A 27,075-nucleotide genomic window follows, 5' to 3' on the forward strand; every position below is an offset into this window, starting at 1 on the left:
ATATTAAAGTAATTCAAATGCTATATTTATATGTCAAATAACAGCAATTTGAAAAGAGACGGCATTTCCCCTCAGGTCATGAAACATGGTCAATATATTTTGTTTAGGTGATTGTTGTTCCTTAACCTTTTTAACATAAATTGTTAAACACACACCCAAAATAATTGAATCAATCTCTTGGGGTAGTTTCCTGGACACAGGTTAAACCTGGTCCTAGACTGAAAAGCACTTCCTATGAATAACCTCTATTGAGCCTGCTTTCTAGTCTAGGACTATGCTTAATCTGTGTCTGAGAAACCAGCCCCTAATTCTATACCATGTGATACTCTAACGTTGTCATTCTGTGCATTTTTCCACCCGATGTTTCATTTTCCACTTACTACTGTAGTGAAACTGAGAAGTAGCACAGACCAGGAATACAATGCATCCACTTCACACTCTCAGCCAGAGTAATACTCTCTCTGCTATTTTAGGAAACGTAGCTTGAGAAAAAGGGGCATGTTTCTCAACTTTACAACTGTATACAAACTGGACCAAATGTGTCACTTCGTAAAATCGCAATGGTCAGCTCTTTTCCACGAATGGTACTTCATCATATAGACAGTTGCCGTAAATTCAACACGTCCGGGAAAAAAACCCTAAATATTATGGATTATTAAGCAGAGAGAAATGAGAATAAAAGGGATTTTTATAAAAGGTACCTTTTTTAGCCACACAGTCGGTGGCCCCTCTGACCAGAGGAAATGTACTGTTCTGCTGATGGATGGCTGTAGAACCCAGCGTGAACTCTCAAGCCCCCACAATTATCAACGAATGGGCGAGAACCGATTTCACGTAATGATTCAAGCCGCTGTTAATTTCACATGAGGCTAATGAGCGAGAGGATTGACGGCCACTATCCTGCACTCAATCATCCCTTTATAGTTAGCCCGAACGTTTTCAGGACTCTGCTCTTCCTTCATTAGCATTTAGCCTCATTAAATTCATTAAATATAGCCATTCTCCCACCGCTAAGGATGTCTATTTCCTGGAGTTAATGCATTTTATTTTATCAGCCCCCCACCCCTCCTCTGTTAACTAACTGTCAGACTGCTAGGCTATGATGACATCACTCCATTAGCATGCACCACTCCCACCCATCTCAGGCCCACTGCCATTAGAATGGTTACGGATGTTCTGGTGTTCTACTGTCATGGCATTTTCTGTCCCTGATGTTCTTTTTGCCTTTCTGGCTTTCTCGTCCCTCATCGTCAATGTTCAATGTCCTTTCGAATGTTAATTTGGGAAAATGGCCAATAAGTAGAGTGGCAACAGAGGTCCATCAGTGACCCAGACTGCGCTCTGAGGACCCAGAGTGGAGGAGCTGTGTGTGAGGCTGCCCCCAAGCCATTTCAGCCAACCCTGGGACTAGAGGTGTTTGGGAGGGCCTAATGGCCTTTTGATGTACAGTAGCAGATGTGAGGGCAAGGAGGAGCCAGGGAGGGAGCTGTTTGGGGAAGCTAGGACGAGCAGAGGACTGGCAAGGCACTGACAGGCAGAGAGCGTGTTTTCTCATGTCACAGCTGATTACATTCACTCAGGAGTGGGAAAAGAAGAGAGGGGTGGAGGGATGTGAGAGGTGGGCCCGAGAAAACAGGAGCGAGTTTTTCCCTCTTGAGATAGACTCTCGTTGCTCTCATCCAGAAGCAAAAACTCTATTGATTGTACATTTTCCCTGTTTGGTTAACTTTTGCCACACTTTTGGCTGAGTGATAACGAGCATGACAGGAAGAATTAAGATGGATGGGCCGCTTTATCAGATGGGCTTCTTGCATCTGGCTACATTCAAGAGCATTACTTTGCCAGGCTTCCTTTCACTGCGATCATCCTCATTTTCACGTGAGGACCCTCTCAGGCAAGCTGAAGTACATTCTATTCCATACTGGTCAGATATACTGTGCCCTTATGTACAGAATAATTTGTCTATTACACATGCTTTGTATGTAGGACTACTAGAGAAAGTATTTTCATCCTGCAGTAATTGTCTACTCTGAGCTAAATTCTCTCTGATAAGCGCCTTCTAAGGAGCTGAGAGAATTATTATGGATGTTGTTCAAAGCTCATTGATAATGATAGAACACTATGTTTTCCTTTCCCAGTACACATGGCTGCAAAACAAACAAAATGGTGGTTTGTTAAATTATTGTGACTTTTGGGGCGCGCTAGATATCAAAACGTTTGAGCGCTGCATGCATCAAGCCTATCGAAACTCTGAGATGCTTCCCTTTTTGTTGTCTAACCTGGGTTGATACCCATTACCTCTGCTCTTCTCTGTTCCATTGTGTCTGCCGGGAAAAGCGGTTCACTTTCAAACAGGCACATAAGAAGAGCCAGCCCAGAATAAACTCCAGTTAGTTTGAGTCACACACATTTACGTTTCCAGGGGTCTGTTCACGCTCACAGAGACCATTTTTATCCTATTCCAGAGATTGCACGGGTTACTGCACCAGGTAACCCTCATGGACAATGGGTTACTGCACCAGGTGACCCTCATGGTCAATGGGTTACTGCACCAGGTGACCCTCATGGACAATGGGTTACTGCACCAGGTGACCCTCATGGTCAACGGGTTACTGCACCAGGTGACCCTCATGGACAATGGGTTACTGCACCAGGTGACCCTCATGGTCAACGGGTTACTGCACCAGGTGACCCTCATGGTCAACGGGTTACTGCACCAGGTAACCCTCATGGACAACGGGTTACTGCACCAGGTAACCCTCGTGGTCAACGGGTTACTGCACCAGGTAACCCTCGTGGTCAACGGGTTACTGCACCAGGTGACCCACATGGTCAACGGGTTACTGCACCAGGTGACCCTCGTGGTCAACGGGTTACTGCACCAGGTGACCCTCATGGTCAACGGGTTACTGCACCAGGTGACCCTCGTGGTCAACGGGTTACTGCACCAGGTGACCCTCGTGGTCAACGGGTTACTGCACCAGGTGACCCTCGTGGTCAACGGGTTACTGCACCAGGTGACCCTCATGGTCAACGGGTTACTGCACCAGGTGACCCTCGTGGTCAAAGGGTTACTGCACCAGGTGACCCTCGTGGTCAACGGGTTACTGCACCAGGTGACCCTCATGGTCAACGGGTTACTGCACCAGGTGACCCTCATGGTCAACGGGTTACTGCACCAGGTGACCCTCATGGTCAACGGGTTACTGCACCAGGTGACCCTCGTGGTCAACAGTGACTGTAACAGAGTTGACATGTACCGTCCTCATTTTACCCATAGTGCAAAATATGTATTTGTAACAATTTGGCTGCTTTATCAAAGAATGATATCTACATTGAAGCAAGGACCTTATTTTTGTACCAACTGACTCCATGGGCTGTACAGTATGTATTCAGTTAGGGTGATGAATAAGGCTTATGGGGAGTGATGCAAGTAGATGTGACGAGAAACATCTGTGGCTTGTGGTCCTGTGATGATGACATACTGATGTTTCAATATAATAATATAATATTTGTCCCACAGTGTACCTGACTGGTGACTCCACAATATATATTCATCCAATTATTTGATGTCATTATCAGATTCCTGCGGCTCTTCGTTGTGGGTTATTGGCACGATTCGGCCCTAGCGAACGGCTAGTGAGATCCATACCACTAAGACTCCATAACCACCCTATTGATGGGAGAATGAAAAGGCTGGAACACAATGGTTTATATGGCCTTGTAAATAGGAAGATCACTGTTTATCTCCTGCAACACATGCAATCAACACAAATGCTGGGCCACGTCTGTAATTTTCTGCCTCCTATAGCGCTGTTGAGAGGAGGCACTGTGGCGGAAAATCACCTGTTTAGATGTCCAACACTGCTATCCCCCCTTCTTATGCCTAGTTCTCCCTCACGCCGCTACCCATATTACCCAATTCAAGACCCGAGGCTAGAGCCCAGTCGATTATCTCTTTTTTACCTGGATTTACCAGAATAATAGCCTCCGCATAGCAGAGGAATAGCAAACACAATGATACTACCACCAACATATTCAGTTGGGCACGTATAGCTACACAAGGAAATAGCACTGAAGTATCAACACACGCACACACCGATACCATTATCTGTGTACTGATCCAGACCTCTCCAACTCCACATGAGGCCTGGCTCTGCTCCGCTCTGCTAGCTGTAGTGCAGACGCCCCTCTCTACAACCTCCTTCTCTCCACTGTGCCTCTATCAGGCTAGCACATCACCCCGTGGTATTACCAAATACACATCATTAACCCAGTTAAATAAGGAAACCTCCTTTGTCAGACCAGCGCATCGCTTGACATAACCAAATCACCTAAGAGCATGATGTTTAAACGACCATGACCAAATCCCTCTCTGCCTCACCTGGACTCCACCATTGTATCACCTCTCACTCACACAAATCCTCTCCCCCTCAGCAGAGAGCAGAGAGAGAGGGGAGAGAGAGAGAAAGAGCGCGGCTCTGCTCAGAAATGAAGGGAGGATTATCTGTTAATGCAATCCCTCACTGACTGATATCACCAGCCGACCCTTCCTGCCACTTTCGCACCGATACATGTATTTATTTGAAGATTTGGCCTGGATAAGACCCTCTGAAATCCAGCACCATGGTCATAAAGCAGAATGAGGGTGTCTGGCTGGCTCTCTCCATCCCCCCCTCCCACCAGGACAGATATAGAGGCAAACCTGGCTCCTCATCACACTCATCCTTTATTTCTGTCTAAAATGTCACTATGTGAACATATTGCATCAAGGGAGAGAAATGTATATCTCAATGTCACTATTACAATAATAGCAGGCTAAACCCGTATTGTCATAGTGACACTACAAGCTTTGTCATAGAGAAGAGTTTAAACAGTCTGTCCACACTACCATTTTGTCTAGATACCAATCCCACTCCAAATACTTTTTGGCATGAAGGACTCTTGCCATTCCATGGGCTAGCCAGGTTTTTATTTTGTTATTGTTTTTCTTTCTCCTGATTCCATGAGATGTCAAAGTAAACAAACTATTGCTATCTCTACTGACATCAACTTCAATATGATCTAAAATGAACAAGATACGTTTAGAAGGTTAGAAGTCCGTCATCGCAAAAAAAAAGTCTATTTAAAATGACACGAGTCCTTTAAGGGCATCCATTTCACGGGAGAGTGACGTGTTTTCAAAAACAATTACTGTATGACAAGTAATGAAATACATGCTTCCTCTTCTGTTCTGTTTCGCTGGCCTTTACAATAATACTACCCTGACTAGAGCAAATTGATTGTAAAGTGACAAGCCTCCCCTTACGGAAAAAACACATGATTTCACATGTAAAATGTCCACATTTTGCACATGTAAAATGTCATTTCACATGAAATTTGACATGTAAAATCACGTGAAACCATGTGGTTTTGGAACACCACATATGATGATACTTCACATAAAGCTTCACATGTGGATATTTTTCACATGAAATTTCACAGGTGATGCCCTGCAAACAGAAACTCTGTGTTTTCAACGTACATATTTAAAATACATGGTTACAGCGTGTATGTTTATTTATACAGTAATTATTACTCAATCCCTCACCTGGGATTTGAACACGGCATTCCAATCTTTGCTACGCAACCATGTCTGTGTCAATAACTGATTTCACCTGTATTCCTGCACATTGGAAAAACAATTTGATTTATCATCGGGATTCAGTAGTATCATTAAATCGGAATAATATGACCCACCAACATTGGACACTAAATAAGTCAATGAAATCAATGACAGAATAATCCGCTGAATTGATAACTAAAAGAGCAATGCAGATGGCACTCTTTTGCTAAGTGCAGTGATGTAAACCAAATCTAATTTTATTTATCACATACACATGGTTAGCAGATGTGAATGCGAGTGTAGCGAAATGCTTGTGCTTCTAGTTCCGACAATGCAGTAATGACCAACGAGTAATCTAACCTAACAATTCCAAAACTACTACCTTATACACACAAGCGTAAAGGGTTAAAGAATATGTACATAAAGATATGTGAATGAGTGATGGTACAGAACGGCATAGGCAAGATGCAGTAGATGGTGTCGAGTACAGTATGTACATATGAGATGAGTAATGTAGGGTATGTAAACAAAGTGGCAAAGTTTAAAGTGGCTAGTGATACATGTATTACATAAAGATGTGGCGCAGCAGATGTATCAGCAGACCCCAAATACAGAGGTTGCGAGTTCAAATCCCAGTTGCGGTCATCAGATGTTTACACTATTTTAGCTGAACAGCGTACCACCTACCTTAAAACCCCATAGAATTTATTTACTTCCCTTTTCACATGTTGAGCTGTCAAAAGAGACACGAGGTCAGTTGTTCACATGTATTCAATTTAGAGTTCACATGTTAGCACCATCTTTTCTCATGTGAGGAGTATAACATGTGTTCATGTTCACGAAATGTGCAGATTCACGTGTGAAAAACGTTTACATGTGAAAATAGAATTAGCATTTCAGTTTCATGGTATCACTTGTTGAAATTTCACATCCCCATGTTGTCACATTTATTTCACGAGGTGATGCTTCCACACGTGCTCAATGTATTTCACATATGTAGTTTCATGTTATCGCATGTTGCTTTTAAATGTTGCCACATGTTAACACATTAACGTCAGTGCTACAATGTGATCACGTGAAGTGTGTGATTTTTTTCACAAGGGTCTCTTGGAACAAGAGCATGGAAAAACAAATACAATTGTCAAATGTTAGTGCATATGTTTAATCATTTTGAGACAATGATATATGTCAATTAGCCAATGACGAGTAAAAGCTTGAATGAGATTCTCAAATGCACTTCACCCCTGTGAAGGTTGAATTTCTTCTTAACGTTTAAGACTGAAGTTGGTCAGAAAGACGAACGCGGGTTGGGCATTTAAAGAAACTCCTGCGATTTTTGAAAAAAAAAAAAAACTGGATGACTTTCAGACTAGGGGACCCAATATCAATCATGGCCAGTTTGAGGCCACCAACATGAAATATGATTTCATAAGAAAAATGCAGTGTCATTCTTTAATGTGCTTAACCTTTACTGTCAATGAAAAAGTATTGATCGTTCCGTGGCATTTTTTCATCATTTGATTTCAGAAGGCGTAATAATATAGTGGTTGGGGTACCATAAAAGATGAATGGCAACTGAATGGTCTCAGCTTAACAAAGCTCAGGTCCCCACAGAATGATTTAGCCGGTGGGCCGAAGCACCATATCTGCTTTAGTTTTCAAGATAATCGATCCTTGGTGAGGTGGAGCATTTTTTTTCTTCTTCATATAAGCTACATTTATTTTTTCTAAACACATTTCCGTTTGTTGGCCATCTCTATTCTCAATTTGTATTTATTTTTATAATTATTTTCAAGTTCGCTAGCTGGTCAAACAAATGCTGCCAAGTACTATAACAGTAAACCAATCAAAACCTGGGTACCATCTCTGCTAATTGCGTCTGCCAATCATGTTCTCTGTTACAAAATAAGTAAACACAGCTGATGCCAGCTCAAGGTGGAAGGAGAGAGGGGAAGCCCGGGAGTCGGAAATGGCGGCGAATAGTGTGGAAATGGAGGAAATTGAGGAAAAGTTGGTAAAGCAACAGCTGTGCTGGAATGCGAACAATATGGGTGTCAGTTCTGGGTGGGAGGATGAGGGTCAAGGACTGGAATGGTCAGTAGTGGAAAGTCATAGGAAGAAGAGAGATCATGATACAGAAAGCAGTGGAGCGTCTAGTAAAGAAAACATAAAGAGGGCGGAGGTAGGAAGCAAGAGTAATGATGTGTTTGAGTGGAAAGTGGTGATGGTGTTTGATGAGACCACAGGGCCTCACTTACACTCTAAAAATAAAGAGGTAGGTGAAGTGAAATTAGCTTTGGAAAAAGGTAGATTGTTAATATTTTGTGGTAGACAGGCTCAGCATGAGAAGATTCTGAAAATAAAAAACGCTTAATGGGAAGAAGATTAAAAGCCATGTCCCTGGTGCTTATGCTATTTTCCCCAGTGTATTGATCCCTATGTTTCCTGTCTCTCTGTGCCTGTTTGTCTTGTATGTTTCCAAGTCAACCAGCCTTTTTGCCGTTCTCCGGCTTTTTGCTATTCTCCTTTTTCTAGTCCTCCCGGTTTTGACCCATGCCTGTTTCTGGACATTGTACCCACCTGCCTGACCATTCTGCCTGCCTTGACCACGAGCCTGTCTGCCACTCTGTACCTCCTGGACTCTGATCTGGTTTTGACCTTTTTGCCTGTCCACGACCATTCTCTTACCTAACCCTTTGGATTAATAAACATTGTAAGACTCCAACCATCTACCTCCTGTGTTTGCATCTGGGTCCCGCCTCGTGCCTTGATACAGAAGTATATGAAAGATATTGCGCATCCATTATACATTGAAGTTATCTACCCATATTGGTTTTTACATGGTTATCCTTTTGTCTATGCATTCTCTATGTGCTATTAGGATGTTCAATTGTTTCACCAGGCCTCAATTGTTTGAACATTAGCCCCCTCATAACATTATTGCCCGCCAGCACAAGCCAGTTACAGCTTAAGAAGTGTTTCTATTATTTCTCTATTCTGTTGAGTAATTGGACAGTCTCCTCTGTCGGCCTGCTCTCCGATCTACTTACTCAACCTAATAAGGCTCTGCTCTGCTGCACTACAACCAAATCAGCAGTGCATTTTCAGGCCGTAATAAGTGGTTAGCTTGATTTATATGGGTAATCTCATGCTCCTTCTTGGCTGGAGCTCCACAGGCTCTGCCCACACAGAGACCTCCTCTACAACCGCTTGGCCAGTCCACCGGTTCCAGATGAGTCCATTATAGTCGGGGTAAAGACGGTCATTTTTTAACCCTCGAGATGAGCGGTGTGGTGGCGGGGTAGTTCAGAGTGGGAGGTGTTGAAGTGGTGGTGCATGGCCACCATGGCTCCTTCTATTGTTAGAGCTAGATGGTCTGGGGCTGCCTGGCCCCTGTAGAGATGGTGCTGGACCCTGGGGGCCACAGGAAGCACTTAGACTGGTAAAATTGCCACTTATTCACCAGCCCACCCCAAGCTTTCATCTGGGCCCTGGAGCACACACCTCTAGGGCCTGGATGATGGACTACTGTACATATAGACTTCACAGTACGACTGTCGTTAGGAAAACAAAGCATTGGCACTCTATTTTCTCAAGCTACTTCACTTTCTTCATCCTGTACTCGCTCTCCCATGTTTGTGTATGCTAACATTTCAAGAATACCAATAAACCTTATTTGCTACTGATCAAACAGCATAACTTATTATATTTGACCTCTAATGGTGGATTGTGTACCTTCAGTTGAATCCTCTGGCCAGCCAGGCAGCGGTGGCGGCGGCGGCTGCTGCAGCTATGAGCTCCATCGCCGGGTCCCAGGTCTTTGGCAACGCCCTCTCCAACCTGCAAGCTGGAGTCACGGGTCAGCTGGTCACCAATGCACAAGGACAGGTGAGTGTCCACTCATAACACCACTTATAACACAAAAAGTGATGTATATCAGGTTTCAACTTTTCATAAGACATGTCTGGAATGAAAACCTAGTGGAAGAGCACGTCCCACAATGGTGGTTACTGTTACAGTACATTTCCATGCTGTTCAGTGCTACAATAAACACTTTTCACTAACTAAATACATACAAACAGAACTCCAAAGACTGGATGGCCTCAATATTCAGTTTTCTTATGTAGCAATGTTGTTTGGGGGGGGTTATTTATTTATTTATCAGCCCCGTGGCAGACATACTGTCATATGTTAAGCTTTTTGGCAATAAACAAAGCCCTTCTTCCTCTTATCCGCATGTGCCGGTCACCGTAAAATGCTGACCACGTCATATTTACAGGGTGGCTGCAGAATTGTTCCATCAGTAGCCAGTGGCTTGAACGATGACGCTTGTCAGAGTGGGGCCCTATCTAATGAATCATCTTATTGCAGGTGCACACAGCACATATTCAAGAAAGATCATATGGACAATGTGCCCTTTCACGCCAGCCAGTTATTTACCTTAACCCCCGTTTCATCCTTCTCTCGGTGCACGCTAACTTAAAACCACTGCCTGACGAATGCCTTAGACGCTGGCTCTCATAGTTTTATGACAAGACAGACCGTATTCCATGTTTGTTGTGTAGGAAGTCTGTAAGGCGTGAGAGTTGCCGTACAGGGGAGTTTTTCTCAATATGCTCATGACTAAGCGATGCACATATTGCAGGCTACTTAGAATTGTGTCCAAAATGTGTTTCTCAAGAGTGTATATGTTCTTCTTCTGATAAGCTGTAGACCACACTATCTACCTAGCTGTCTACATACCACCACAGTCCAATGCTGGCACTAAGACCGCACTCAATGAGCCAAAAACAAACAGGAAAACGCTCATCCAGAGGTGGTGCTCCTAGTGGCGAGGGACTTTAATGCAGGGAAACTTAAATCAGTTTTACATAATCTCTATCATCATGTTAAATGTGCAACCAAAGGGGAAAAAAACTCTAGACCACCTTTACTCCACACACAGAGACCCGTACAAAACTCTCCCTCACCCTCCATTTGGCAAATCTAACCATAATTCTATGCTCCTGATTCCTGCTTACAAGCAAATATATTAAAGCAGGAAGCACCAGTGACTCGGTCTATAAAAAGGTGGTGATGAAGCAGATGCTATGCTACAGGACTGTTTTGCTAGCACAGTCTGGAATATGTTCCCGGGATTCTTTAGATGGCATTATGGAGTACACCACATCAGTCAATGGCTTCATCAATAAGTGCATCGATGACGTCCTCCCCACAGTGACTGTAAGTACATACCACAACCAGAAGCCATGGATTACAGGCAACATCCGCACTGAGCTAAAGGGTAGAGATGCCGCTTTCAAGGAGGGGGACTCTAACCCGGAAGCTTATAAGAAATCCCGCTATGCCCTCCAACGAACCATCAAACAGGCAAAGCTTCAATACAGAACTAAGATCGAATCGTACTACACCGGCTCCGACGCTCGTCGGATGTGGCAGGGCTTGCAAACTATTACAGACTACAAAGGGAAGCAGTCAAGTACTGCCCAGTGACACGAGCCTACCAGACGAGCTAAATGACTTCTACTGTTTGCTCGCTTCGAGGCAAGTAACACCGAAAAATGCACGAGAGCATCAGCTGTTCCGGACGACTGTGTGATCACGCTCTCCGTAGCAGATGTGAGTAAGACCTTTAAACAGGTCAACATTCATAAGGCCGCAGGGCCAGACGGATTACCAGGACGTGTACACCGAGCATGCGCTGACCAACTGGCAAGTGTCTTCACTCACATTTTCAACCTCTCCCTGTCTGAGTCTGTAATACCAACATGTTTGAAACAGACCACCATTGTCCCTGTGCTCAAGAACACTAAGGTAACCTGTCTAAATGACTACCAACCAGTAGCACTCACGTCTGTAGCCATGAAGTGCTTTGAAAGGCTGGTCATGGCTCACATCAACACCATTATCCCAGAAACCCTAGACCCACTCCCTTTGAATACCGCCCCAACAGATCCACAGATGATGCCATCACTATTGCATTCCACATTTCCCTTTCCCACCTGGACAAGAGGAACACCCATGTGAGAATGCTATTCATAGACTACAGCTGAGTGTTCAACACCACCGTGCCCTCAAAGCTTATCACTAAGCTAAGGACCCTGGGACTAAACACCTCCCTCTGCAACTGGATCCTGGACTTCCTGACGGGCCGCCCCCAGGTGGTAAGGGTAGGTAACAACACATCCCCCACTCTGATCCTCAACACGGGGGCCCCTCAGGGGTGCGTGCTCAGTCCCCTCCTGTACTCCCTATTCACTCATGACTGCATGGCCAGAAACGGCTCCATCAAGAGGCGACTCTGGGATGCTGGCCTTCTAGGCAGAGTTCCTCTGTCCAGTGTCTGTGTTCTTTTGCCCCTCTTAATCTTTTCTTTTTATTGTCCAGGCTGAGATGTGGCCTTTTCTTTGCAACTCTGCCTAGAATGCCAGCATCCAGGAGTCGCCTCTTCACTGTTGACGTTGAGACTGGTGTTTTGCGGGTGCTATTTAATAATGAAGCTGCCAGTTGAGGACTTGTGATGCATCTGTTTCTCAAACTAGACACTCTAATGTACTTGTCCTCTTGCTCAGTTGTGCACCGGGGCCTCCCACTCCTCTTTCTATTCTGGTCAGAGCCAGTTTGCACTGTTCTGTGAAAGGGAGTATGTAACGATGTGCGGTGAGAGTCGAGAAGCAAGCACAGGGAGTGAGTGTTTGAATAAAATAAACTGAACATAATACAAAACAAGAAACACTAACAGAACACAGACATGAAACAGAAACAAGGAAGGAACAAAAGGGAGTGACATATATAGGGAAGGTAATCTGGGAAGTGATGGAGTCCAGGTGAGTCTGATGACACGCAGGTGCGCATAACGATGTTGACAGGTGTGCGACATAATGAGCAGCCTGGTGACCTAGAGGCCGAAGAGGGAGCATGCGTGACAGAGCGTTGTACGAGATCTTAATTTTTTGGGGTAATTTCTCGCATGGAATAGCCTTCATTTCTCAGAACAAGAATAGACTGACTGAGTTTTCAAAAGAAAGTTCTTTGTTTCTGGCCATTTTGAGCCTGTAATTGAACCCACAAATGCTGATGCTCCAGATACTCAACTAGTCTAAAGAAGGACAGTTTTATTGCTTCTTTAAATCATAACAACAGTTTTCAGCTGTGCCAACATAATTGCAAAAGGGTTTCTAATGATAAATTAGCCTTTTAAAATGAGTGATGGTTGCTGACCAATGAGTGATGGTTGCTGATAATGGGCCTCTGTACGCCTATGTAGATATTCAATGAAAAAAAATCAGCAGTTTCCAGCTACTGTAGTCATTTGCAACATTAACAATGTCTACACTGTATTTCTGACCAATTTGATGTTATTTCAATGGACACAAAATGTGTTTTTCTTTCAAAAACAAGGACATTTCTAAGTGACCCCGATAGTGTACACATTACCTAAATTACCTCGACTAACCGGTGCCCCCGCACATTGACTCTGTACCGGTAGCCCCTGTATTTAGCCTTGCTGTTGTTATTTTACTGCTGCTCTTTAATTATTTATTGCTTTTATTTTTTACTTTTTTTTGTATTTTTCTTAAAACTGCACTGTTGATTAAAGGCTTGTAAGTAAGCATTTCACTGTAAGGTTTACTACACCTGTTGTATTCGGCGCATGTGACAAATAAAATTTGATTTGATTTGTATGCGTTTGCCCACGTGTAGTGTATACTGTAAACAGCATGCGTGAGTGATGCTAAACACGGCTAATGAGAAAGTATAGGTTTCCCTGGTCTGGAAATGCCCAGAGCGCCGGGGACAGATCGCCATGGAGATGGATTTGATGGGATGCTCTGTGCTTTTGTAATGTCACGGCGACTGACACTGGCTGACATAATAAGGTCACGGAGACGGTCAAAGCCCTGGGCGACAGTCCTTTGCTCCTACACCTTATTATTCAGAGCATTATTCAGTCTGAGCACTCTGAAACATGCACTACACTACTACTACTAACCCAGGATCCCCCCCACCACACACACACACACAAATGCGCGTGCACATGCACACATACCCCTCTGATACTGGAAACATTAGAGGTTAATGCATGCCTGCAACTTGACTGGAGGACCAACAAAACAGCGCCTCAGAAGCTGAATGCCCACCATAAAAGCAGCACTTGTGTCAGTCTGTAGAATCCCAAACAGACTTTGCCGTTTGTTTTGCTGGAAGAACGACAGAATAACTAGAATCCCTCCAGAATGTGTGTGCTTGTTGAATATTGTGTTGTGGTTTAGCTAGGTTAGGCAGCAGTCGTTTAGCTAGGTTATGCAGCATTGTTACTGTGCTAAAAGCACAAGGATTCTGAACGAGGTATCCGAATGAAAATACCTGCCCTGCCTTCATTTGAAGTCCTTTCTTCTCCTATAGGTCTTTTAATCCGAATGAAGTATTTGACTTTTGAAGAGAGGATAACACAGTAAGTGACCCTGTCATTAATGCCCAGTCGATTTCTTCCTCTTAGCTTATTGGAGTAGGTTTGGATTTGATCATGTGGCTTTAACATGTGTCCACCTGATTACATTTGTCAATCTTTTTTCACTTTCCAAGGCTAGTCGACGAAGCCACTCTTCAGTCCCATCTGTTTGAATACGGCTGTGAGAAAATAGTAGGAATTCATTTGATATCAATACACAGATTGCCTTGGGAAAGCATTACACCATTTTACTTTAGTTTCCTCAGTATCTAATACAACGATTAAGGTCAAATATATTTTAAAAAATATCTTGAAATAAGATACATTTATTGTATTAAGCCATGTTTAGGTTTAAATAAGCAAAATTATCTGCCAATGATGTTAGATAATTTAGCTTGGTACATAAAAACAGTGAATTAACTCAATATAAGATATTTAGGCTTGCTTAGATTTCACTTTTTGCAGTGCACAGTGACTATTGCATTTACTGAATTGTTGTGGACATACACTGCATTTCCAGTTTACTATAGCATAAATACTGTAGTAAAAAACTGTAGTATGCAGTATACTATAATTATTACTGCAGTGTTTTTGCGGACATTACTGTAGTATTTACTACAGTGTTTTTATTTTTCTATCTTGGATATAGCAGTAGGAGCCTTCTCCTTGAGGAAACCTACTGGACATAATACTAAAAAAGCACATTTTCCATAACCTGTAGGTAGGTAGGACTGAGGTCTGAGCGAATAACCTGTGGAGAACAAAATATATGGTCTACACTTGGTATGCAGGTTTCTCCCTTCTGGGTGGCACAAAATGGGATATAGGGGAGGGGGATTGGCAGGGTATTTGCAAATGAAATACTGTAGTATAATATAATATACTAATTACTATAGTGTTTTTGCAGACTGTAGTGTTTTTGCGGAAATTACTGTAGTATTTACTATAGTTTTCTACAGTATACTACAAAATTCTATAGTAAGTACGACACATGATCGAGGGATACTACAGTGTGTAGAATATGACTAAATAATGATGTAGTAAGTACTGTAGTATTCTATTGTAAACTGTAGTATTTTTTTCATGTGGGATGGGTGCCTGGTCTTTGTGTTTCCTGGTGAAACCCCCATGAGCCTGGGCTGTTGGACCCATCCATCCTCTTCACTGAGCTTTGATAAAGGCCAGAGCCCACAGGGCTGACTGCTGTTACTAATGCACACAATGCCAGGCAGGAACACACATGCTCTGTTAACCTGCACGGGCACAACCACAGAGGGACTCCGCTGAAATACAAATACAAATCGTTCCTCAGTGGTAGAGGAAACATATTCTGACATTAACTTTTGAACCCCTGTTTTCACCTAACAGCGGGGCAAATAAAAGGCAGGTGAATAATACTTCAGGTGTCTGTATATTTTGTAATATGGTAGAATATTCACACTGTGTTAGGACCACAATCAAAATGGCTTTACATCTGACTGTGTGATCTTATAAAGCAATTCACATGCCTTATCAAAGTGTTATGATTGATGTCTTTGAGCTGTAATGAGGTAAGTCAGGACTTCCAAACGTTTCCCAACCCGGGGCTCTATTCCAACATGGTTCTCTATTCCCAGCACGGAGATAGCAGGAGGGGAAAATGGCCAGAGATCTTGTCTGGCCACCATGGCTAACACCACAGCTTGCCCTGGCCTTGCTGGATAGATGAGACAGCATTTCTGTGGAAACAAGAGAAGAGCAGGATAATCTTAATGAGTTCTGCTGAGAGAAGGGAGAGAGAGGAGGATGCGGGTCCTGACCGTTCCTGACACACCACACTATCACGAGTGGAAAACAAATCCATGAGGAGGAAAAAGACAAAGAGAGGAAAGGTAAACATGAAGGATGCTGGTTGGACAAAGCTGACAATACTATTGTTTGTTAGAAGGTGCCACAACCTATGTGACTCTGTGTGTATAAAATGCCATAACTGGCTGTAGTCTACCACCGAAGCATGTATTCTCCATTGACCTCTCCATGAATCTACTGACCTCTCCATGAATCCATCAGAACTTACATGTTTTACATAATCAGTGTCACAATCAACTGCCTTGAGAAACGCCATCTGAGCACTGCCATAGATCATCCACGAGGTCTGAGGGAGAGAAGGAGATGTGGCGGTAGCGGTGCATCCGGGGCAAGAGCTAAACTGTCAGTTCCCTGCCCGTGCTATTACGCTAATCTCTTATAGAATAACTACTTAATCCAACGAGGATGAATAATTGAGTGGAACAATTCCTCCGCCACGGAGGCACGCGAAGCCAGATGTCGAGAGACATGAGCGTCAGGCGGCGCAATAAAATATGCTAAGTGGCAAGAGAGGAGAGCATTACAGGGGGAATCGGCGGCGGTGACACAGAGCCCGGAGAGAGAGAGAGAAATTATCTGTCGCTTAACACGAAGCAACGTAAGCAAATGAGCCGTGGAGGGGATGAATTACAGATTGCCGGCCTACCTTTCTACCACTGATCCTTCCCCATTATGTCAAACAGGGAGCAGGGAGGGAGGGGGGGCAATAAAGCAGAGAGAGGCATGGCAGGGAGAATCAGATTAGCACTGGAAGCAGTAGTGAGATGCTGGACTACAGTATGGGGGGGACCTGTTTACATTTCGCTGTGAAATTATATATAGTGGCAGATGCACGTGTAATAATTGTTATGTCTGACCTATATACTATACTATATGATTATTTTGGTGATTTGTACACAATGCTTGAAGTAGGCAGCATGAGCTACCAAAACATTCATTGTGCTTGTGTCCATTTATTTTGGTAAAAATGTTTTGCCTTTGTTTTATTACTATAACAAAATACAACAATGCTAGCCCAAATCTTCCAGCCAGGTCCAAATGACAAGTTTTGTAAAATAATTGCAAGCCCGACCATGTTCACTCTCCTCTGGCATAATTAGGCTGCGTGCTGTGGTCCTGTCAGTGGAGAGAACAGGCAGAGAGACTGAAACTCTGAAGCTGTCTGTCCAGGACCAGTCCACAGATTACATTAACCTTCATCATTGTGAAGAGGCGCTAAGTCCCCCCCTAAAGCGCTACTCTTGGCCACACTCTGGCAGCTCTGAGAGCTAAAATGTTGCGGTGACACTCTGCCACCCCCTTTGATCTGCACTTCCTGATTACAGCCATGGAGGAGAGAAGAGGAGAGCTGGGGATGAGAGGGGGAGAGGAGGAGAGGAGGGGATGAAGTACCCCAGGGACCCTGGGAGCTGAATTGGACATTTGGGGTGTGTGTGTGTGTGTTGGTGTGCATGCAAGCGCACTTGTGTGTGTGTGTTGAAGGGGGAGGGGGGGGGGGTCTCTCAGTATTAGCAACCCCCCATAACAGAAACCGACAAATACACATATACACACATGAATCTTACACACACGCCCCTCTCCTGGCCTGGTGATGGATAATACAGGCGGTGGTCTGCACCAGCACACACACAGGTACTCAGAGCTGACCTTTGCAGTGTGCTCCCAGCAGTGGGCTCTGCCTTCACTTGGTTTGGCCTATAAAACCTCCTCTATGACAGATGATCAGATAATCTGCCTGTGAGTTCCCTCACACACATGAACTCAACCATCAAGTGCTCGTGCTTTGATACTGCCATTCCAAACGTTTGTGCGTCCACTGACATACATGTATTATCATACGCAATGCACAAGTATTTAATGGGGGAGTTCGTATAGAATCTGAAAGGCGCTCTATACTTCTGTGCAGTAGATCAACAGTTGTACAACAGTTGTAACGATAATTGCCTTCCTACCCTTATCTATGTACTGTAGATCAATGGAATGACCCATCTGATTTCTTCTCCTCTCACCCCTCCTTTTTCAGATAATTGGAACGATCCCACTGATGCCCAACTCTGGGGGGCCCTCGAGCCAATCAGGGGGCGGAAACCCTGCGCTGCAGGTCCAGCCAATTACACCTCAGCTTCTGACCAACACCCAGGGCCAGATCATCGCCACGGTGATCGGCAATCAGATCCTTCCTGTCATCAACACCCAGGGAATCACACTGTCACCAATCAAGCCTGGACAGCAGGTAACCACACATATGTACTGTATAGTACACACACACATGCACAGACACAAACACACACACACACACACAAGTCACATCACATACAAGACACATGAAGATATATTCCTACTCACAGAAAATGCCAATTGAGTACATTCGAAGACCAAAAATCTGTGTAGATTTTGCTTTTTTCTGTTTACTCGTGAGAAACAATACTAGTCAAGTCTGATGTTTTTCAGCTATCACGTCTTCTCATCTTCTGTCTAAACGCAACATGAGAAGATTTCCTTCTCATAAACATAACCCCCAACTGTAGCATTTCATTGCTCCCAGTGTTTGGAAGTGGTTGCTTTCGATTAAACCAGTCTCTTGACTAGGGCAGTAAAGATTACAGAAGTGTGACAGAAAGAAAGAGTGATATATCAAAATTTGTCAGGCCTTTGAAAATATACTCTTTTCTTAGGAGCTAATAAGCAGCACGATGGTGCATCCTCACAAAGGTGCGTGTTTGTGTGTGTGTAAAGCACCTGTCAGGGAACCTCTCAAACTCCCTCTCTGGCAGTCTGCAGAGCCCCTGCAGAGCCAAACGAAAAACAACACTTTTCATCACCCCACTTAAAACTCAAACACTACCTCACTCTGTTTTCTGTTCTCTCACTACCCGCTATATTTATCTCCCTCATCCTCCCCCGCTTATTCGTGACCTTACCTGTGACCTGAGCATGTGATGATTCTCCTTAATCACACATTTAAAAGGAGAATCGTGTGTCTCTAGCTATCGTAACAGTACAACACCAGACTGATCCTCTAAAAGAGGCTCTCCTAGAACATGCAAAGAAGAACATGAGTTCTATGGTGCTAAATGTTTGACAGTGAACTCAAACCCCACCTAGTGCTGAATTGTTGTGTACAACGTAAATGTTCTTCCTTCTTTTGGACTTGTAAATGCATGGTAGGCCTCAGAGGCACACTTACCAAAGAAAACAAAGAAATGTCCAAGCTTTAAGTCTACCTACTATGGACCAGGCCCTCAGCCATACATAAGGAAGATAAAAACAAATGAAACATGCTATGTAAACGGGCTAGGGCAGTGACTTCACGGAACACCAGATCACACTCGTGAACGAATGAATGCATTTGTAATAATGTTTATGTGTTTTGGTCCTCTCTTCAAAGCCACGCGCGTAGACAGCGACTGTTCCACGGGTATAATTTACGGTTGTCAGCTCCGGCAGTGCCGAATATTTCAAGTGAAGCTAGATAATTCTCACTGCCTGTCAGCCGTCTTGACAGTATGTGCATCGCTGTTGACATCCACTACCATTCCAAACAAACACATGCCGATGGGGAAGGAATTAATAGCGAGAGAGAGTATTGAGAAAGCCAACCTAGTTTACGGAGGAGACAGCTTTCACTTTAGAGTGAAGACGTATCAGCTTGATCTTGTAAGAGCAATTCATTTGCGCACCAAACATGAGAATACATCGTTTTCTTACAGCCGGAGTGCATTGCCTGTAAATCATACATTATCTTTGATACCTGAGCCGCGGTGTCCATGGTTCTTTTCCTGCGCGGACTTGCCTTTATTAGCAATTCCCTTGTGTGATGACTGGAGAAAACACCCTATAATTGTCATAATGTTTTTTTCTACACTCCTGTATGGCAGGCAGGGGATGGTAAGAGCTATTCACTTTTTGGACCCGTTCTGAAATGGACCTAGGCTTTCCAACCCGAACCCGATATGGATACATTGTTATTTATTTATTTATATATAGACACTCGTTCCGAACGAACCCGAGGACAACTACACCCGTTCCATATATACCTGGTCGGATCCGAGTGCGGGAAGCAGAAGAAAATATGTATTTTTAAGCTACTTTATTGACCGGAGTTGATAAAGCGAGAGGAGGGAGACAGAGGTGCTGCTCTAGCAGGCGGGGAGGGATCCTACTGTGAGCGAGTGACACTGGGAGCGTTGAGGGAGAGACAAGAGACAGCAACCAAGCCGACTGGCGGCTATAGTAGACTAAAATATGCCATATCTAGGTTATTTAGCATCAAATATGACTGCATCAAACTGGGAGAAGCTAGTTAATGTTAGCTACCGTAGCTAGGCTAATTGAAGTTGCAGTGCATGTGCTTTCTCATCCTACAGTTACAAATGACAACTCCGTTCAAAATATTAAGTAGCAGCCTAGCGTTACCTGTTGACTCTTGGTCGTTGCAGCCTATCCGTCTCCTTTAACTTTTAATTTTAATGTTAATTTAATCTTCCATTGATTAGATATCTACTAACAATTGCCGTTTCGATGATTTATGATTGGCCAAAAACAACAACAATCTATATGCTACACACTACACTCTCGTGAAAAGCATGAGCAGCAGCATAAAGGGTACAATTTGTCTCTCTCTACTGCAGCTGTCGCGTTCGGATATGTACGGGCCCTCCCGGACAAGTCAATTAAAATTACACATACCCGGGCCGAGACCATTGACAGTCATATCAGATTCAACCCAAACCCATGACATTATTCAGAATTCTAGATTCGGATCTGCTCGAGTCCCGGATCGGGTCTCGGGTATTCGGGTACAGGTGGATCCATGAAGACCTCTAGAGGACGTTTATGCTCATGGAGAGCGAAAGAGAGCGATAAATACAAAACAGCTGAGCCACCATTCATCTCCTATTAAAACCCAGTGTCTCTTTTTTACTAATCTAACACTGTCTGTTTCAATTGTAATCTAGCTCTGAATAGTTTTCTCCAGAGATGGGTAACTTTAATGGTGGCGGGGGCCACAAAAAAATGTAACTCATCATGAAGGGCCGCAGTGGCCCCCCCCCCCCCACCTTGCAAGCAAAACATTTTAGCGGCACCCCTCATGACAGTGAAGAGAAGAAGGGCGTAGAGAAAATGTTGTCGTTTTAAAGCAAGTTTGCTGCAATTCTACACATTTTGCGATGGGGCGGAGAGAAGATTTTGCAATTGTCTAGCTTGTTTCATGAAATTCAACACATTTTGACATGGGGCAGAGAGAAGGTTTTGCAATTTTATATCTAATTTCATGCAATTCTACACATTTTGCCCTTAGGGTAGAGGCAAATGTTTTCCGTTTTTAATATGATTACTGATGATCGATGGGCTCCACCCAGGTCTGTAATTTGACTATGCTCACTACAAGTTTAGATAGCTGGCCGCTAGACTAATTTACCAATCCCCCAAAAAAATAATCAGACATGAGCTAATTAAGTGACTGCAGATGCACAACCAAATTTTGAAATTGCACCGTATATTCTATTATTCTAAGACTGAGTTCCTAAAAATTATTGTGAAGATAACTTGTTGTGCTATTAAGGTGTAATATTATAGTGGTTGTATTGTTGTTTTAAGTGAATATATTCAGTCAATATTTAATTTCTGTGTGTGTGTCTTCAGCTGCCTCAGGCTCAGCAGGTTCAGACAGGCCCAGTGTCGTCTCAGCCCAACCTGCTCCACATGCCCCACAGCCAGAGTCCTCTCCGCCAGGTCTCTTCCTCCTCATCATCGTCCTCTTCCTCCTCCGCTCTCAGTGTGGGTCAGCTGGTCAGCAGTGAGTACCCGGCGACACCCCCACGCGCAAACACACACACAAACACACATGCACACATAGTAAAATAACATACAAGCATACAGATAAACCTACATTGTCAGAGAATTACATTTTGTAATTGACCACAGTCTTTGGTATGGTGAACCTTCTATTTCAAGAGTGCTGGCTTTCTGTTTGTCCAAAAACATTAGATTTTTCGGTAACCCTTCATTTTATAGCCTCTTAATTACTATGTATTTACATAGTAACAAAAACAATATACATAGTAACAATTTAGTCTTAAACAACCAAATAAGTATTACATACGTACTTATTAAGTAATAATATAAGTAAGTACTGGTAAGTAAGAAGTTTAAGTAAGAACCAGTGTATTGCTATGTAAATATGTGGTCACGCCAGTCTCTTTCAAAGTAATACCAACATACATGGTCATTTATCATTTAAATACCTTAATTTAAATACCAAATAAATACCTTCAAGTGATCCTCTTTTGATGATATTCTCTCAGTTGCTTCCGTGTACTTTACCTTTAGTTACCATTTATGTTCATAGTAACAGGGCTGTAAAATGAAGTCATGTCTGTTTCCATGTAGATACAATGTAGTTACTTGTAATCTGTCTGTGATCCTACCCTACATGGCACCACCTTTACACTCACAGGCTAGGTAGGAGGTAAGAGGGCTGTAAAATCAAATCATTGCTAATACCATAGAAAAGTCTACACCCCCTTTAAAAATATCACCTTTTGTTGCCTTACAGCCTGGAAGTAAAAATGCATTAAAATAGTAGTTATCCCATTGATCTATCTACACATCATACCCTACAACTTCCAGGTGAACATTTTTATTTGTATTTTTTTTAATCAATAATAAATAAAACCTGAAATAGCTTGGTTGGATAAGTGTCCCTTGTAATAGCGATCCTAAATTAGCTCAGGTGTAACCAATTCACCTTCAAAATCACACACAGAAGTTAATTGGCCTCAATTGTAGTGATTGACATGATTTCAGGATGAATTCAGCAGTTCCTGAAACTGGGTAGTGAAGAAGATTATTAAGAAGTGGAAGGTATATGGCACCACCAAGACCCTGTCTAGATCAGGACATCCTTCCAAACTGGATGACCGACCAAGTAGGAGACTGATCTGAGGCAGTCCAATGGAAACTTTGAAATACCTATGGGCTTTTATGGCTAAGACTGGTCAAAGTGTGCATGTGACAACAATATCCCAACCACTCCACAAATCTGGCAAAAAGGAAGCCATTACTCAAGAAAGCCCACATTGAATCCCGTTTGAAATGCAAGAAAACACTTGGGAGATTCTGTAGCCATGTGGCATAACGTTTTGTGGTTTGACGAAACTAAAATGGAACTTTTTGGCCTAAATGCAAAGCATTACATTTGGTGCAAATCCAACACAACACATCATCCAAAGAACACCATTCTTAGTGTGGTGGCAGGTAGCCTAAGTGGTTAGAGCATTGGGCCAGCAACCGAAAAGTTGCTGGATCAGATCCCTGAGCTGACAAGGTCAAATTCTGTCGTTCTGCCCCAGAACAAGGCAGTTAACCCACTGTTACTAGGCTGTCATTGTAAGTCAGAATTTGGTCTTAACTAACTTGCCTAGTTAAATACATTTTTTTTTAAATAGTGTGAAGTGTGGTGGCAGCATCATGTTATGGGGATGTTTCTCATCGTCAGGATAGAAGGGAAAATGAATGGAGCAATATACAGAAAACTCCTTGAAGAAAACCTGCTGCCATCTGCAAGAAAGCTGAAACTGGGATGAAAGTTCACCTTTCAGCATGACAATGACCCGGAGGCCAAAGCTACAGTGGAGTTGCTAAGAATAAAAAGGTTAAATGTCCTTGAGTGGCCCAGTCAGAGCCTTGACCTAATCCCAATAGAAAACTTGTGGCATGACTTGAAGATTGCTATCCATCAATGTATGATATGTTACAAGTGATACATTGTATGATATGTTACGAATTGCAATTGGTATTATAGGTTACAAATTCCAATTTGTTGTGGCTAACAATAGCCAGGTGGCTAACATTAGCTAGGTGGCTAACATTAGCTAGGCTAAGGGTTAGGAGTCAAGGTTATGAATTAGGTTAAAGGGTCAAGATTAGGGTTGGGAAGGGTTAGCTAACATGCTAAGTAGTTGCAAAGTAGCTAGAAAGTAGTAAGTAGTTGCAAAGTACAGTACCAGTCAAGTTTGGACACACCTACTCATTCAAGGGTTTTTCTTTATTTTTACTATTTTCTACATTGCAGAATAATAATGAAGACATCAAAACTATGAAATAACAAAAATTGAATAATGTAGTAATCAAAAAACTATTTTTTTTAGATTCTTCAAAGTAGCCTCCCTTTGCCTTGATGACAGCTTTGCACACTCTTTACATTCTCTCAATCAGCTTCACCTGGAATGCTTTTCCAGCCATCTTGAAGGAGTTCCCACATATGCTGAGCACTGGTTGGCTGATTTTCCTTCACTCTGCGGTCCAACTCATCCCAAACCATCTCAATTGGGTTGAGATCAGGTGATTGTGGAGGCCAGGTAATCTGATGCAGCACTCCATCACTCTCCTTGGTCAAATAGCCCTTACACACAGCCTGGAGGTATGCTTTGGGTCATTGTCCCGTTGAAAAACAAATGATAGTCGTGTTGGTTAAGTGTGCCTTGAATTCTAAATAAATAATTGACAGTGTCACCAGCAAAGCACCATCACACCTCCTCATCCATGCTTCACGGTGGGAACCACACATGCAGAGATCATCTGTTCACCTATTCTGCATCCAAAAATCCAAAAATCTCCAAAAATCTCAAATTTGGACTCATCAGACTAAAGGACACATTTCCACCGGTCTAATGTTCATTGCTCGTGTTTCTTGGCCCAAGCAAGTCTTCTCTTTTTATTGGTGTCCTTTAGTAGTGTTTTTTTAAAGTAATTCAACCATGAAGGCATGATTCATGCTGTCTCCTCTGAACAGTTGATGTTGAGATGTGTATGTTACTTGAACTCTGTGAAGCATTTATTTGGGCTGCAATCTGAAACTCTACTGAAATGGTCCTCTTCAGCAGAGGTAACTCTGGGTCTTCCTTTCCTGTGGCGGTCCTCATGAGAGCCAGTTTCATCATAGCGCTTGATGGTTTTTGTGACTGCACTTTCATAGTTCTTAAAATTTTCTGTATTGACTTACCTTCATGTTTTAAAGTAATGATGGACTGTAGTTTCTCTTTGCTTATTTGAGCTGTCTTGCCATAATATGGACTTGGTATTTTACCAAGTAGGGCTATCTTCTGTATACCTTGTCACAACACTACTGACTGGCTCAAACACATTAAGAAGGAAAAAAATTCCACAAATTAACTTTTAACAATGCACACCTGTTAATTGAAATGCATTCCAGGTGACTACCTCATGAAGCTTGTTGAGAGTATGCCTAGAGTGTCCAAAGCTGTCATCAAGGCAAAGGGTGGCTACTTTGAAGAATCTCAAATATAAAACATAATTTTGGTTACTACATGATTCAATATGTGTTATTTCATAGTTTTGATGTCTTCACTACTATTCTACAATGTAGACAATGGTACAAATAAAGAAAAACCCTTGAATGAGTAGGTGTGTGACAGGTACAGTACAGTATCTAATTAGCAAAAATGCAAAAGTTCGTGATGAGACTCAAACACGCAACCTTTGGGTTGCTAGGCGTTCGTGTTATTCACCCACCCATCCACCTCTACAAACGATTCTCCTTTCATTTTTTTGCCTTAATTAACCTTCTGTCTTATGTAGCCATACCACACACAACATATCATACTAATTTCAGTGTCCCGGATTTAGATTTTCTATGTTACGTCTAAACCAGGCTGAGGTGTATAAAGTTGGTAGACACTTATCCCAACAGACTCACAGCTGTAATTGCTGCCAAAGGTGCTTCCACCAAGTATTAATTCAGGGGGCTGATGACTTATCCAATTATGATATTTCAGTTTTGTATTTTTAATATAGATGTACACTTCATGACCAAAAGTATGTGGACACCTGCTCGTCAAAAATCTAATTCCAAAATCATGGGCAATTATATGGAGTTGGTCCCCCCTTCGCTGCTATTACAGCCTCCACTCTTTTGGGAAGGATTTCCATTAGATGTTGGAATATTGCTGCGGGGACTTGCTTCAATTCAGCCACAAGCATTAGTGAGGTCGGGCACTGATGTTGGATGATTAGCCCTGGCTCGCAGTCGGCGTTCCAATTCATCCCAAAGGTGTTCAATGGGGTTGAGGTCAGGGCTCTGTGCAGCCCAGTCAAGTTCTTCCACACCGATCTCGACAAACCATTTCTGTATGGACCTCGCTTTGTCCATGCTGAAACAGGAACGGGCCTTCCCTAAGCTGTTGCCACGAAGTTGGAAGAATCATCTAGAATGTCATTGTGTCATTGTACGCTGTAGCAGTCACCCAAGTCATAGACTGTTCTCTCTGCTACTGCACGGTAAGCGGTACCGTAGCACCAAGTCTAGGTCCGAAAGGATCTTTAACAGCTTCTATCCCGAAGTCTTGAGACTGCTGAATAATTAATCAAATGGACAACTCGGACGGTTTACTTTGACAGGTTTTTGACATTTTTGGAAGTGTATTTACTTAAGTATTCAGACCCTTTGCATCAAAACTCGAAATTGAGGTGACCAAGAACCTGATGGTCACACTGACAGTGCTCCAGAGTTCCTCTGTGGAGATGGGAGAACCTTCCGGAAGGACAACAATCTCTGCAGCACTCCACCAATCAGCCTAAAAGGCACATGACAGCCTGCTTGGTGTTTGCCAAAATGCAACTAAGGACTCTCAGACCATGAGAAACACGATTCTCTGGTTTGATGAAACAAAGATTGAACTCTTTGGCCTGAATGACAAGTGTTACGTCTGGTGGAAACCTGGCACCATCCCTAAGGTGAAGCATGGATGTGGCAGCATCATACTGTGGGGATGTTTTTTAGTGGCAGGGGCTGAAACACTAGTCAGGATTGAGGGAAAAATTAGCAGATCAAAGTCCAGAGAGATCCTTGATGAAAACGTGCTCCAGAGCGCTCAGAACCTCATACTGGGGCGAAGGTTCACCTTCCAAAAGAACAACGACCCTAAGCACACAGCCAAGACAATGCAGGAGTGGCTTCGGGACAAGTCTCTGAATGTCCTTGAGTGGCCCAGCCAGAGCTCGGACTTGAACCCGATCAACATCTCTGGAGAGAACTGAAAATAGATGTGCAGCGACTCTCCCCATCCAACCTGACAGAGCTTGAGAGGATCTGCAGAGAAGAATGGGAGAAACTCCCCAAATACAGCTGTGCCAAGCTTGTAGCGTC

The 27,075-nt window shown here is 43.2% G+C and overlaps 1 protein-coding gene across 1 annotated transcript in view; it reads left to right on the forward strand.

Moving 5' to 3' along the window:
* Positions 1-27,075, forward strand: part of LOC139420729 (POU domain, class 6, transcription factor 2-like) — a 115,169-nt gene that overhangs the window by 64,381 nt on the left and 23,713 nt on the right. The window contains exons 5-7 of the mRNA XM_071170959.1: positions 9,347-9,493; positions 17,929-18,138; positions 21,552-21,705. Coding sequence (XP_071027060.1) covers positions 9,347-9,493; positions 17,929-18,138; positions 21,552-21,705 — 511 coding nt within the window. The remainder of the gene's footprint in view (positions 1-9,346; positions 9,494-17,928; positions 18,139-21,551; positions 21,706-27,075) is intronic.

Source organism: Oncorhynchus clarkii, chromosome 11 (assembly GCF_045791955.1).
Source record: "Oncorhynchus clarkii lewisi isolate Uvic-CL-2024 chromosome 11, UVic_Ocla_1.0, whole genome shotgun sequence".
Lineage (NCBI taxonomy): Eukaryota > Metazoa > Chordata > Actinopteri > Salmoniformes > Salmonidae > Oncorhynchus > Oncorhynchus clarkii.